Raw genomic sequence first — 13,155 nt, forward strand, 5'->3', positions numbered from 1 at the left:
TCACCCCCAGGTGGAGCTTTATGAGATTAAATGACCCTCCAGGTACCAGAGCTTCTTCTAACCCCTTTCTGTAGCACGCCTCTTCCCAACGCACACAGAACTCACTCAAAAGGGAGAATACTTTAATGTGAACCTATAAAAACAAATACAAGGGACAAATCGCATCGGTTGGGCGTGGTTGCTGGGGCTGTGCTCAGTCCTCTGCTCCATTCTTCGCGTGCTCCCTCCAGCAGTGCCCGGTGCTACTGTGCTGTAGGGGCACTGCAGGGGCTGTGGGAGCCAGAGCTCTGCACAGCCCCTCCCTGTCCCCTTCTCTCGGGTGCTGCTGGACACCCCACGTGGGCTTTACCTGGGCAAGTCACTCCTGTGTCTCCATGCTTTCCTCCTCCTCGCCTGCAGCGGGTTCTTCCTGGTTCTCCTCCTCCTCTTCTCCTTCTTTCTTCTCTGGAGGCTTCTCGTACGCTTTCTCTGAAGGCGTCACTATCACGCCATCCCACGTGGACATCTCTGAAGCCAGATCTGCACGAAGGGGCACTGAGCACGCAGCTCACAGCTTCGGGCAGTGCAGCTGAGCCCCGTTCCCTGGATGCACCACCAGGGGGAAGCACGGCCAGCGAGACGTCCCCACCCCTCAGCAGTCTGCTTCCCAGCACAGCCCACGGGGCACAGCTGCTCCTCCTCCTCCCACCATCCCGGTGCTCAGCGAGCTGCTTTCTCCAGCAGCACAGGGGAACTGCTTACAGCTGGCGTCACCCTCCTGGCCCAGGATCTTCCTGTAGCCTCCGTGAGAGAGGATCCGGACGAGAGTCTGCGCCGTGTAGCACACCATGTCCTACAGCACGAGGATGGAGTCACAGCGGGAACAGCTCCGAGTCCGTTCCTCCTCCACGTGTGAGGTGGCTCACCTGCTGCTCCAGCGTCATGACCGTGTGGACCCTGAAGTTCCCACTCTCGCAGGGATCGGTGATACCAACAGATCCAGGAAGGAAGAGCCCCGCAGCCAGGATCTGAAGGCAGCGCCTGCGGGACGACACCTTTCACGTCAGGGGTGAAACCATTCCCAGCACAGCAACACCACTGCACAACGGGAGGCACTGAGACACAGCTCAGCTCTGAATGTGCTGAGGAAGCAGCCTGCCCCAGGCAGGCACCGTGAGCATGGCCCAGGAGCTGCTTGGCTTCCAGCTCAGGAGCTGCAAAGTTAGTTTGCAAAGCTCTGAGGTGACACTGCTTTTATGTGCAGTGTTCAGAACTGAGGGGGGGAAACGGGAGTTCACATAAGTGAAGCAAACGGAGACGGACCTGTAGGCGATGTTGAGAGCCAGGGGCTGTCTGGTGGGGTTGTTCATCACGGCATAGTGCCCCTGAGGAGATGGAAAGAGGACACTGAGACAAGAGTGAGACACAGGCCCAAATCCCGCTGCGGTGGCTACGAGGGGGTGTGGGGAAACAACCAGAGCTGCAGAGCGTGTGACACAACAGCATTCACACTCACCAGCAAGTCCAGAATCCAGGGGGTGAGGGGCTCGAAGCCGGGGAAGCGAATCCTCAGATCTTTCAGCAGTCGGATTAAGACCTTCACCCTGGAGAAGATGGTGGGAGGAGCGCTGGGAACACATCCTGCCCGCTCCTGCAGCAGGAACGGGAGCTCGATTTTTGATGGGGCCTATGAAGCACAGCTCTTCCTCGAGGCCAAACTCACGTGGACTGAGAAGCGTTCTCCTCAAACCAACGAGCGTGTCTGATGGCAGCCAGGGCGCTCTGCAGCACCTTGATGTCCACTGAAAGAAGCAGCAGAAAGGGCCACAGTGTGAGCAGAGCTGATGGGGCCGGGCAGTCCGACACGCAGAGCAGAGCCCTCACGGTGCAGCTCGGGGTCCAGCTTGCGGAGGTTGGGTGGCACTGTGGTGATGAGGATCTTCACCGTCGCGTCAGCTGAGCTGATCTCAAAGCCCGTCTCGTTGGTCAGCATGGTGAGGACTGCAGAGAAAACTCACTCCCTTACGGGCCAGAAAACTTTGCCCGTGCCCGGAAACGTCCTCAGCTCCACTCCTTGGCTCTGTGGCACACTGGGAGCAGCTTACCTTCACTGGGGTCCTGCGCTCTCAGGCTTTCCACTACTTTGTTTCCCAGGGCTGCCACAGCTTCCACTGGGGAGCAGGAGAAATAGAAATCAGAAGGGGTCCGGGTGCTGCGCTCCCCCAGCAGCCCACGAGGGGGTACTCACAGGTGGGTAGGATTTTCAGGATGACAACCAGATCGGCCACGTTGTGCCCCGTCGTCATGGTGCCCTTCTTGTAAGAGCCGACCTGGCGAACCTCCTCAATTTGCTGATGGAAAGAGGAAAGGAAGAGTGAGCAGAACCAACGGGAGGCAGCACGACGAAAGGGCTTTGGGCTGGCAGCTAGGACCAGCTTTCCCCCTCAAACATCCCCCCACAGAGCGTGCTGGCAGACCAACCAGTTTGACTCACCACCTCAAAAGTCCCCGGTGCTACAATGAGGTTGTCGATCACGTTGTTGATTTTGGTCACCAGAGAAAGAATAGAAGCCTGGAAAGGGATTAGGGGGCAGGGAAGGGGATCAGGGAAGGGGCTCGGTCAGTCCTCTCACAGCCTCTGCTCGTGCAGCAGCACCAGCTCAGGCACACAACCTGCTCTGCGGCCGTCGGTGCCAGATCCTGGTTCCTTTTCAGCAAGGCCTCGCTGAACGCGCTCTCGTCGGCAGCGGGCTTCACCCGTGGGAACGCCATCTCACACTGAAACGGGAGCACACGTCAGACCCACAACACCCCCCACACACATTTCAGCTCAGCAGCGAAGGATCCATTTCTTATTGCCCGTCTCTCGTTTCTTCTGCAATTCCCAAGCGTGCTTTTCAGTTTGTTGCCTTTATAGTTTTGCTTTTACGTTTCCTTAAGGGAACAGAGGGAGAGCAGCTCGTCCTGCCGGGCCCTCACTGTGCAGGAGGAGCCACCAAACACCACTGCAATTCCCCCATGCCACACTGCTAAGCCAAAGGATTAAACAGCACAACACAGAGCAGGTGCAACTCACGAGAGGCCCCATCCCCATCCGTGGGTTTGCTGCCTTACAGAACATCCCCATCCCAGGGCCGTGTGTTTGCTGCCTTACAGAACATCCCCATCCCAGGGCCGTGTGTTTGCTGCCTTACAGAACAAGGTGCTTTGTCTGCGGACGCCGGAGCGTTTCGGTCACTATGACAGTATTTACAGCCCCGGGGCTGGGAACAGGGAGCGGGGAAACTTGTTCAGCCTGAAAGTCACGGGGCTTTCAAGGACAGGCGGCAGCGGGAGGAGACATTGATCTCCCCCTGGAAGGAGTGGGAATCGCATCCAGCCCGGACCGGGAGAGCCACGGCGGTGCTCCCCGCTGCCACCGCGTTACTCGACCGCATCGCACGCACCGCGACCACCGCCACCGGGGGCGGATCTACGTCCGGTTCGGTACCGAACCCATCTCAGGGCCGTCCCACCGCGCTACCGGAGCTCGGACCGTCCGCAGCCACCAGCGCGCGGCCCGAGAACGAGGGAACCCCGCCTGCAAACGGCTCCGTGGGACGCGGTTTTACTCACGACATAAAAATCAAAGGGGATGTGCGGCACAAAGGGCCGGAACCTAAAGGGGAAAAACAAAAGAGCGCTTCATTCCCCGCCGTGCCGCGCTCGGCCCTGCCGCCCCTCCCCGCCCCGAGCAGGAAAGGCCCTACGGGAACGGCAGCCCCTCGCTACGCTGCACCCCGGCCCTGCCCCCGCCGCCCCTCCCCCACTAGGCCTGCGCTGGGACCCCGCGGAGCAGAAGCCGGACTCGCCCACTGCCAGGGCCTCCCCTGGAACCAAAGCGTCCGCCACGGCCTCTGCCTCGGTCGCCCCTGTGGAAGAGAGAGGAGAAGGGTCAGCGAGTGGCGGCACCGCGCGGGGTCCCGGTCCGTCCCGGCCCCGCACCTCATGGCTCCGCCGCGCCAAACAACGACCACCACCGCTCGGATCCCTCCGGGCTGCGCTCCCGCACACCGCAGCAAGACGCACACCCATTGGCTGCCGGCCTCCGCGAGGCTGGCCAATGGGAAGATCCTGCTGCTGGCTATTGGTTTGATTGGATGTCAATCTGCGGCGGCGGAATTTTAGGCAGCCAATCACGAATTGCTGCGGGAAGGGAGGGAGGGACGGGTGGGTGCGCCGTTTTGCGCATGTGCCGGAATAGAGGCGGCCGCTGGAGGGAGTCTGGCGCTCGTGAATGAAGCAGAGATGAGCGCAGTGCGCATGCGCCACTAAGTAACGGCTGTGAGAGCAGCTTCATATACAATAGACTTACAACTCGGTAAGCAGAGCAGAGTGGCGCAGCGGAAGCGTGCTGGGCCCATAACCCAGAGGTCGATGGATCGAAACCATCCTCTGCTATAGTTTTTTTTTTTCTTCCCCCCCTCCAACTCCTACCCTGCTTGTTTTCCTTCATTAGCGCTTTAATTAAGTGATTTAATTACCGCCTCCGGCGCTGCCCAGTGCTGCTCCGCGGGTGGCTCTGATGCCGCCGCCCTCAGTGCCGCAGGGCGGGCTGGGGGGTGAACGCCGCGCCGCGCGTGGGGGGCGCCACTCCCGCGGGTCGGGAGCGGGCGGCGCGGGACACGCGGGGCGGTCCCAGCGCGGTGTCCGTCGGCCCTCAGCCCCACGCGTGTCCGAACCGCGCCGCCTCCCTTCACGCCCCGCGACACCTCCCCCCGCCCCGTGGGTGCGCACACGGCGGCGCCCCGCGGACACACGGACACGCGTGGGGCGGGGTTGGCGGCGGGCGGGCACGAAGGGGTTAAGGCGGCGATGGGCACAGCCCTCCGTCGCGGCCGGGGAAGGACGGGCTCGGCGCGCGGGGACGGCCACTCGCGGCGATGCTGGCGGTGCTGTGCGGGGCGCTGCTGTGCGGGGCTCTGTGCGGGGCCCGCGGGGCCGCGCTGACGCTGGCGGTGGTGCTGCCGGAGAGGAACCTCTCCTACCCGTGGGCTTGGCCGCGCGTGGGGCCCGCCGTACGCCTGGCGGTCGCAGCCGTGAACGCGCGGGGGGACCTCCTGCCCGGCCACGCGCTGCGGTGGGTGTTCGGCAGCAGCGAGGACCGCCACGGGCTGTGCTCCGAGATGGCCGCGCCGCTCACGGCCGTGGATCTGCGTCTCGCTCACCACCCCGCCGCCTTCGTGGGCCCGGGTTGCGTGTACACGGCCGCGCCGGTCGCGCGCTTCACGAGCCACTGGGGACTGCCGCTGGTGACGGCGGGGGCCGAGGCGCACGGCTTCGACGACAAACGCGAGCAGTTCGCGCTGACCACGCGCGTGGGGCCGAGCCACCGCAAACTGGGCGAACTGGGCGTGCGGCTGCACCGGCGTTACGGGTGGGAGCGGCAAGCGCTGCTGGTGTACTGGGACGAGCGCGTGGACGACCGCCCGTGTTTCTTCGCGGCCGAAGGGCTCTACGTGCAGCTGCCGACGCTGCTCAACATGACGGTCCTCGACTTGGTGTTCCGCCACCGCGGGAATTACTCCTTCATCATCCAGGAGATCCGGCAGAAGGGGCGCGGTGAGTGGGGGGGGGGGTGCGTGCGGGGCGCGGAGCCCCGCGGTGTTGCCCCGCTCCCCCGACGGGGGTCCGCGGGGGCCGTGCGGGGCCGTTTCGTTGCTCCCACGGCCGCGAACACCGCGAGCGGTTCGGAACGGCCGCCCGAGGGGGAGATCCGCAACGCACAGGTGTGTGCGGGTGCGCCCGAGCGATGTGCGGAGCTCGGTGCGGTACAGACGGCCGTGCGGGGCCGGACGCGGCTGCGCTGAGCTCAGAACAGGTGCGCGCCGATCCGCTCCGCACGGTTGCACGCGCGTGTGCACGCCTGGCACGCGTGGAACGCCGCGCACGCCCCGCGCGGCTCCGCAGGGCTCCGGTGGTGGGCGCAGTCCGGAACCGAGTGTGTCCCCCCACTCTCCTCCTCCTCCCCCCCTACCCCCACTTCGGCACCCGCTGCCGCGGGGGGAAACGGGGTGGCACCGTCGGGATCGCGGGGAATACATCACGGGCGCCGGTCCGGGAGGAGGAAACGGAGTCGGGAAAACAGGAAACGTCGGGTCGGGCCCGAGGGGGGGGGACACCGGGCAGCGACCCCTCAGTGTCCCCATCCGGCGACCCCCGGGGGCTACACCCCCATCGGGGCGTCCAGCGTGGGGTTGGGCACCGCATGTTTGTCACGGAGGGTTATTGAGGCTGCTCCGTTCTCGGTAACGTGGGGGGGAGGGGAAGAGGAGGGGGGGGGCTGTCGCCGCCCCTATGGGGTTCACACCCCCGGGGGGAGGGGGGACCGTGCCGTGACCCCCCGCCCCGCAGTGGTGTACGTGTGCTGCGCTCCGGACACGCTGCGGGAGCTGATGCTGCAGGCGTGGCGCGAGGGGCTGACGCGAGGAGATTTCGCCTTCTTCTACATCGACATCTTCGGGGCCAGTCTGCAGGGGGGGGGCGGCTTCCCCGACCCACAGCGGCCCTGGAAGCGGGGGGACCGCCACGACGACAGCGCCCGCGAGGCCTTCCAGGTGGGCGGCGGATTGCCCCCTCCCCACCCCTCCCCCCCTCCGCCCCAGCACGGCGCACCCCCCCCCCAACCCTGCTATGCACCCCACGGGTAACGCAGCTCCGGGCGCACACCCACATGCAAACCCTCTCCCCACGGTGCTGCCCCCCCCCCCCCCCCACTCTGCCCACCCCCTGCTCACTGCTGGCAGCTCTGTAGGAGGAAGGAAGCCGCATTCATTTCCCCAGGTCCGGGCTCCAGCGCTGCCTGCAGCTATTAATAGGGGCGGCACAAAACCGGTCCGGCCCGGGGCTCGGGGACCCTCCGCGTCCCCGCTGTCATCCGCCTCCCCCCCCTCCCCCCCCCTCCCCCAGGCTGTCACCATCATCACCTACAAAGAGCCCGAGAACCCCGAGTACCAACCCTTCGTGGCGCGGCTGAAGGAGGAGGCACTGACCCACTTCAACTTCACCATGAGGGACGGACTGGTGCGGAGCGGGGACGTGGGGCAGTGTGGGGACGTGGGGTGGAGATGGGGACGTTGGGGTGAGGGGACACAGAGTAGAGATGGGGACATTGGGATGAAGGACATGGGATGGAGCTGGGGACACTGAGGACATGGGGTGGAGATGGGGATGTTGGGGTGAGGGACACCACAGGTGAGGGATGGAGCTTGGGGACACTGAGGACATGGGATGGAGATGGGGACATCGGGATGAGGGGATGTGGGATGGAGCTGGGGACAGTGGGGTGAAGGACACGGGACAGAGCTGCTGCAGGGGATGCAGGACGGAGCCAGGCTGCTGGGGTTGGTGGCACACAGTTTGATGTGGGGCTGTTGGGAACGAGGGGACACCGTTCCCACCCCTCTCTGTGCCCACAGATGAACTTCATCGCGGCCGCCTTCCACGACGGAGTGCTGCTCTACGCTCACGCCGTCAATGAGACGCTGCAGCACGGCGGCTCCGCCACCAACGCCTCCGCCGTCACCCAGCAGATGTGGAACCGCACTTTCTATGGTGGGTGCCCATCCCAACCCCAACCCCATCCCTATCCCATCCTCAACCCCATCCCTGTCCCCAACCCCATCCCCATCCCATCCCCATCCCTTTCCCCAACCCCATCCCCATCCCCACCCCATCCCCATTTCCATCCCAATCCCAATCCCAATCCCAACCCCATCCCACCCCCATCCTCATCCCACCCCCACCCCATCCCGATCCCACCCCATCCTCATCCCCATCCCCATCCTCAACCCCATCCCGATCCTCATCCCCAACCCCATCCCCAACCCCATTTCCATCCCCATCTCATCCCCATCCCACCCCCGCCCCATCCCCATCCCACCCCATCCTCATCCCCATCCCCATCCTCAACCCCATTTCCATCCCCATCCCACCCCATCCCCATCCCATCCTCAACCCCCTCCCATCCCCTCCCCATCCCACACTGATGGGGCTGACTGCCACCCCATGGCCCCGCTCCCACATGGGTGTTTTGGGGTCGGACCCAGCAGGATGGGGCTGTGCAGCCCCCCCGGGGCACACAGAGCCGCTGTCCCCTCCAGCACTGTCCCTGTTCTGGGGTCCCCGGCCCCCCCCGAGCCCCTCATTCATCCCCAGGCGTCACCGGGTTCCTGAAGATCGATGAGAACGGGGACCGGGAGAGCGACTACTCCCTATGGGACATGGACCCCACGAGTGGGGACTTCCAGGTGGGAGCTTCCCTGGGACGGGGACACCCCGCAGCCCCATGGAAACATCCTGAACCCCCCCATGCCCTCCCCCCCTCCCAGATCGTGGCCAACTACAACGGCACCACCAAGGAGCTTCACACGGTGCCAGGACGTGACATCCATTGGCCAGGGAACTCCGTCCCTTCCGACGTCCCCCCCTGCGGCTTCGACAACAGCGACCCACAGTGCCGGAAGGGTGAGGGGCGGATGGGTGGGGGGAGTGTGATCCGGGGGGGTCCGCAAGCCCCTCACCACCCCCCTCTCACCCTGCAGCCAACCTGAGCACGCTGGAGGTGCTGTCTCTGGCACTCAGCCTCGTCCTTCTGGCCATCACCGTCATCTCCTTCTTCATCTACAGGTGGGACGTGGGGAGGGGGCATCCTCGGAGGGGGGAGGGGCCGTTGTGGGACCCGTGGGGGTCTCACCCCGTGGTTGTTGGGTGCAGGAAGCTGCAGCTGGAGAAGGAGCTGGCAGCCGAGCTGTGGCGCGTGTGCTGGGAGGACGTGCAGATGAGCAGCATGGAGAAGCACCTTCGCAGCGCCGGCAGCAAGCTCACCCTGTCCCTGGTGGGTGTCCCCTGCGTCCCCTGGGATGGGGACAGGATGGGGGGGATGAGCTCACCCCGCGTCCTTCCCCCAGAGGGGCTCCAACTATGGCTCGCTGATGACGGCAGAGGGGCAGTTCCAGGTCTACGCCAAGACGGCATATTACAAGGTATGGGGACACAGGAGTGGGGCTGGGGACCCCCACCCCAGTGAGCACCCACCGCCCCGCCTGTCCCCAGGGCAACCTGGTGGCCGTCAAGCACCTCAACCGCAAGCGGATCGAGCTGACGCGCAAGGTCCTGTTCGAGCTGAAGCACGTAGGTGGGGTTGGGGTGGGCCGGGGGTCCCCGCAGTGGGGCAGAGCCCCACGTTTGGCTGCCCCCACAGATGCGAGATGTCCAAAATGAACACCTGACGCGCTTCATCGGCGCCTGCACCGATCCCCCAAATATCTGCATCCTGACCGAGTACTGCCCGCGCGGGAGCCTGCAGGTGCCGGGGAGGGGGGGCCCTGCACCCCAAGGAGGGGGGTCCTGTCACGTAGAGCCCACCAACCTGCGTTGGGTGCCCCGTGGTGCTGTGTGGGATGGGGGGACAGCGCTGTGCCCTCTCTGCGTCCCCAGGACATCCTGGAGAACGAGAGCATCACACTGGACTGGATGTTCCGCTACTCCCTCACTCTTGATATCGTTAAGGTACCGAGCCAGTTCCCACGAGGAACCCCGTTACCCCATTCCCACTGGGGGGGACCGTGTCCAACCCCGCCCCCCTCCTCCAAAACCTGCCCTGCCAGGGGATGCAGTTCCTGCACAACGGCGTCATCGTGTCCCACGGCAACCTCAAGTCCTCCAACTGCGTGGTGGACAGCCGCTTCGTGCTGAAGATCACCGACTACGGGCTGGAGAGCTTCCGCGTGGCCCCCGACGGCGACGACTCCCACATGCTCTTTGCCAGTGAGCCCCGTCCCACTGAGCCCCACGCTCTGTCCCTGAGGTCCCTGCCCGGCTGACCCCGTCCTGGTGCCGCAGAGAAGCTGTGGACGGCGCCGGAGCTGCTGCGCATGGAGGTACCGCCGGCCCGCGGGACGCAGAAGGGCGACGTGTACAGCTTCGGCATCATCCTGCAAGAGATCGCGCTGCGCAACGGCGTCTTCTACGTGGAGGGACTGGACCTGAGCCCCAAGGGTGAGGGGGAGATGGGGACGTCGTTGGGGACATGGTGGGGTGGGGGATTCGACACACTGTTGGGTTCTTAGATGCGCTGTTGGGTTCTTGGATGGGTTGTTGGGCTGTTGGACTCACTGTTGGGTTCTTGGATGGGTTGTTGGGTTGTTGGACTCGCTGTTGGGTTCTTGGATGGATTGTTGGGTTCTTGGACTCACTGTTGGGTTTTTGGACTCACTGTTGGGTTCTTGGATGGGTTGTTGGGTTCTTGGACTCACTGTTGGGTTCTTAGATGTGCTGTTGGGTTCTTGGATGGGTTGTTGGGTTTTTGGACTCACTGTTGGGTTCTTAGATGCACTGTTGGATTCTTGGACGTATTGTTGGGTTTTTGGATGGACTGTTCCATTCTTGGAACCTCTGTTGGGTTCTTGGACACACTGTTGGGTTCTTAAACCTATTATTGTGTTCTTAAACCTATTGGATTCTTGGATGGACTGCTGCTCTTGGAACCAGTATTGGGTTCTTGGACATGCTGTTGGGTTCTTGGACCTACTGATGGGTGCTCATCCCTGCAGAGATCATTGAGCGGGTGAAGAGTGGGGAGCGCCCCAGCTTCCGCCCCTCGGCCAACGTGGGGTGCCACATGGAGGAGCTGGGCCAGCTCATGCAGCACTGCTGGGCCGAGGACGTCCTGGAGCGCCCCGACTTCAACCAGATCAAGGTCCAGCTCCGCAAGTTCAACAGGTGCCTCCACCTCCCACCACCCCACAGGAGGGACCCCTGAACATCCCCGCACAACCTCTGACCCCTCCACCACAGGGAGAGCAGCAGCAACATCCTGGACAACCTGCTGTCGCGCATGGAGCAGTACGCCAACAACCTGGAGGAGCTGGTGGAGGAGCGCACCCAGGCCTACCTGGAGGAGAAGCGCAAGGCTGAGGCTCTGCTCTACCAGATCCTGCCCCAGTGAGCGCCGGGGGTCCAGCCCTCCGTAACCAGCATCCTGCTGGGTCCTCCATGGGATGCTCTGCATGGCTGGGGAAGCTGGGACACCCTGGGTGGGGTGGGGACCCCAAGGACCCCGCTCTATGAGTTGGGGCGGCCAATGGATGCCCCCAGAACCCCACATTGATCCAGGCTGGGGGTGCTCAGCAGGATGGAGATCCCCCCAGGGGCACGGCGTGGTGTGGGGCTGGGGACGCAGAGAGGGGCCGCGTCCCCCCTCACCCACCCCCGTGTCCCCAGCTCGGTGGCGGAGCAGTTGAAGCGGGGGGAGACGGTGCAGGCGGAGGCGTTCGACAGCGTCACCATCTACTTCAGCGACATCGTGGGCTTCACGGCGCTGTCGGCCGAGAGCACCCCGATGCAGGTGGTGACGCTTCTCAACGACCTCTACACCTGCTTCGACGCCATCATCGACAACTTCGACGTCTACAAGGTGGGGACAAAGGGTCCCCGTGCATCCCACCCCCGACCCCACCTCCGGGCTGGCGACGAGCCCACCCCGCGTCCTCCCCCCGGCGATGTCCCCGCAGGTGGAGACCATCGGGGACGCCTACATGGTGGTGTCGGGGCTGCCGGTGCGCAATGGGAAGCTGCACGCCCGAGAGGTGGCACGCATGGCGCTGGCACTGCTGGATGCCGTCCGCTCCTTCCGCATCCGCCACCGCCCGCAGCAGCAGCTCCGGCTGCGCATCGGCATCCACACGGGTCAGCGGGGGGGGCGTGGGCTCCTGGGGGTGGGGGTGGGGGTGTGGTGACCGTAGGGGATGTTGGGATGGGGATGGGGTCATTGGGATGAGGTGTTGGGGTGGAGATGGGGATGTGGGGCCCATAGGGGATGGGGGCATTGGGATGGAGATGGGGACGTGGTGCCCATAGGGGATGTTGGGATGAGGCTTTGGGGTGGAGGTGGGGACATGGGGGTGGGGATGGGGACATGGTGCCCATAGGTGACGTTGGGATGTGGTTGGGGACGTTGGAGTGGGGATGAGGACATGGTGACCATGGGGATTGTTGGGACGGGGATGTTGGAGTGAGGATGGGGGCGCTGGGATGGGGACACAGTGCTCATAGGGGTTGTTGGGGTGGGAGCGTTGAAGTTGGGATGGGCACGTGGCTTCCTTAGAGCTCACTGGGGTTGGGATGGGAACATGGCACCCACACTGGTCAGAGAGAACGGGACATGACATCCCTATGGGGTCAGAGGGGATAAGGACAGAAATATGGCAAATGTGGGTCGGTGGGGATGGGGTGGGGGGCTGGGGGCTCACTGGGGGCCACGCAGGACCCGTCTGTGCTGGTGTGGTGGGGCTGAAGATGCCCCGGTACTGCCTCTTCGGGGACACTGTGAACACGGCCTCGCGCATGGAGTCCAACGGTGAAGGTGAGAGTGTAGGGCCGGGTGGGGGCTGGGGGGCACCCATGGGTGCTGACCGGACTGTCCCCATCCAGCCCTGAAGATCCACATCTCGGCGGTGACCAAAGCGGTGCTGGAGGAGTTCGGCTGCTTCGAGCTGGAGCTGCGGGGTGACGTGGAGATGAAGGTGAGGACCCACGGCCCCAGTCCACTCCGGTAGGGACTCAAGTGATCCCCAAGTTGGGTCCCATGCAGTGGATACCCTCTGTACCCCGATCCCAGTGGGGCAGTGGGAACCCCAGGACTCCAATCCCAGTGGGGCAGTGGGAATCCTTTGGACCCCGATCCCAACAGAGCAGTGCCACCCTCAGTACCCCGATCCCAATGGGCCACGGGAGCTCCTGGACCCTGATCCCAATGGGAACCCACTGTGCTCTCATCCCAATGGGGTATCCTCTAGACCCCTCTCCCCTCCAATGGGTTCCAGGTGCCCCCTGCCCCACACTGCCCAGAGCCTTCAGTGTGCCCCCACAGCCCCACTGGGGTAACAGGGCTCCCTGGCCCCACTGTCCCGCAGGGTAAGGGCAAGGTGCGGACCTACTGGCTGCTGGGAGAGCGTGGGAGCAGCACGCGGGGCTGAGCCCCCCCCCCCGCATCCGGAGCCCCCCAGGTGGGGCCATACGGGGGATGAGCCCCAAAGCTCCGGGGGGGTTGGGGGGCCCTGAGCCCGGCGGGGGTGGGGGGCCCTCAGCCGGCACCGGCCGTGATGGTGCACGGAGGAGTGGGATGGGGCGGCCCCG

The 13,155-nt window shown here is 64.5% G+C and overlaps 2 protein-coding genes and 1 non-coding gene across 6 annotated transcripts; 2 read left to right on the plus strand and 1 right to left on the minus strand.

The window, feature by feature from the left end:
- Positions 1-105: 105 nt before the first annotated feature.
- Positions 106-4,022, minus strand: ILF2 (interleukin enhancer binding factor 2). Of its 4 annotated transcripts, none has more exons than XM_065749036.1 (15): positions 3,964-4,022; positions 3,848-3,890; positions 3,595-3,636; positions 2,653-2,757; positions 2,474-2,551; positions 2,228-2,330; positions 2,085-2,150; positions 1,864-1,980; positions 1,703-1,781; positions 1,496-1,583; positions 1,303-1,364; positions 906-1,020; positions 742-832; positions 350-519; positions 106-261 (listed from the first exon to the last, which is right to left on the minus strand). In XM_065749036.1, exons 1-14 carry the CDS (start codon positions 3,966-3,968, stop codon positions 359-361), a joined length of 1,155 nt encoding a protein of 384 aa, XP_065605108.1. In that variant the 5' UTR covers positions 3,969-4,022; the 3' UTR covers positions 106-261; positions 350-358. The 4 variants fall into 4 exon arrangements, with proteins under 4 accessions (XP_065605108.1, XP_065605107.1, XP_065605110.1 ...); XM_065749035.1 differs by having other exon boundaries at positions 106-270; positions 3,964-4,021; XM_065749038.1 differs by lacking the exon at positions 3,964-4,022 and having other exon boundaries at positions 106-270; positions 3,847-3,866.
- A 325-nt stretch (positions 4,023-4,347) lies between these two features.
- Positions 4,348-4,419, plus strand: TRNAM-CAU (transfer RNA methionine (anticodon CAU)). Its single transcript has one exon. It is a non-coding gene; the product is annotated as a tRNA-Met (tRNA).
- A 404-nt stretch (positions 4,420-4,823) lies between these two features.
- NPR1 (natriuretic peptide receptor 1) lies at positions 4,824-13,065 on the plus strand. Its single transcript, XM_065748909.1, has 21 exons — positions 4,824-5,580; positions 6,373-6,575; positions 6,928-7,041; positions 7,437-7,572; positions 8,176-8,267; positions 8,349-8,484; positions 8,562-8,646; positions 8,734-8,854; positions 8,928-9,002; positions 9,073-9,150; positions 9,221-9,325; positions 9,457-9,528; positions 9,627-9,786; positions 9,862-10,017; positions 10,572-10,740; positions 10,816-10,962; positions 11,242-11,434; positions 11,532-11,706; positions 12,284-12,382; positions 12,451-12,542; positions 12,933-13,065. Exons 1-21 carry the CDS (start codon positions 4,902-4,904, stop codon positions 12,993-12,995), a joined length of 3,150 nt encoding a protein of 1,049 aa, XP_065604981.1. The 5' UTR covers positions 4,824-4,901; the 3' UTR covers positions 12,996-13,065.
- The last annotated feature ends 90 nt before the right edge of the window (positions 13,066-13,155 follow it).

This window comes from Cyrtonyx montezumae, unplaced genomic scaffold, assembly GCF_038088225.1.
Source record: "Cyrtonyx montezumae isolate F1298 unplaced genomic scaffold, pur_monq_1.0 scaffold_57, whole genome shotgun sequence".
NCBI lineage: Eukaryota > Metazoa > Chordata > Aves > Galliformes > Odontophoridae > Cyrtonyx > Cyrtonyx montezumae.

Coding starts and splice junctions, on each gene's coding strand:
- NPR1 (XM_065748909.1), top strand. CDS start 4,902: ATGCTGGCGGTGCTGTGCGGGGCGCTGCTGTGCGGGGCTCTGTGCGGG. Junction 8,485..8,561: donor CGACCCACAGTGCCGGAAGG/GTGAGGGGCGGA, acceptor CTCACCCTGCAG/CCAACCTGAGCACGCTGGAG. Junction 9,529..9,626: donor TCACTCTTGATATCGTTAAG/GTACCGAGCCAG, acceptor CTGCCCTGCCAG/GGGATGCAGTTCCTGCACAA.
- ILF2 (XM_065749036.1), bottom strand. Junction 2,151..2,227: donor CCTGAAAATCCTACCCACCT/GTGAGTACCCCC, acceptor CCTGCTCCCCAG/TGGAAGCTGTGGCAGCCCTG. Junction 1,021..1,302: donor GCTCTCAACATCGCCTACAG/GTCCGTCTCCGT, acceptor GTCGTCCCGCAG/GCGCTGCCTTCAGATCCTGG.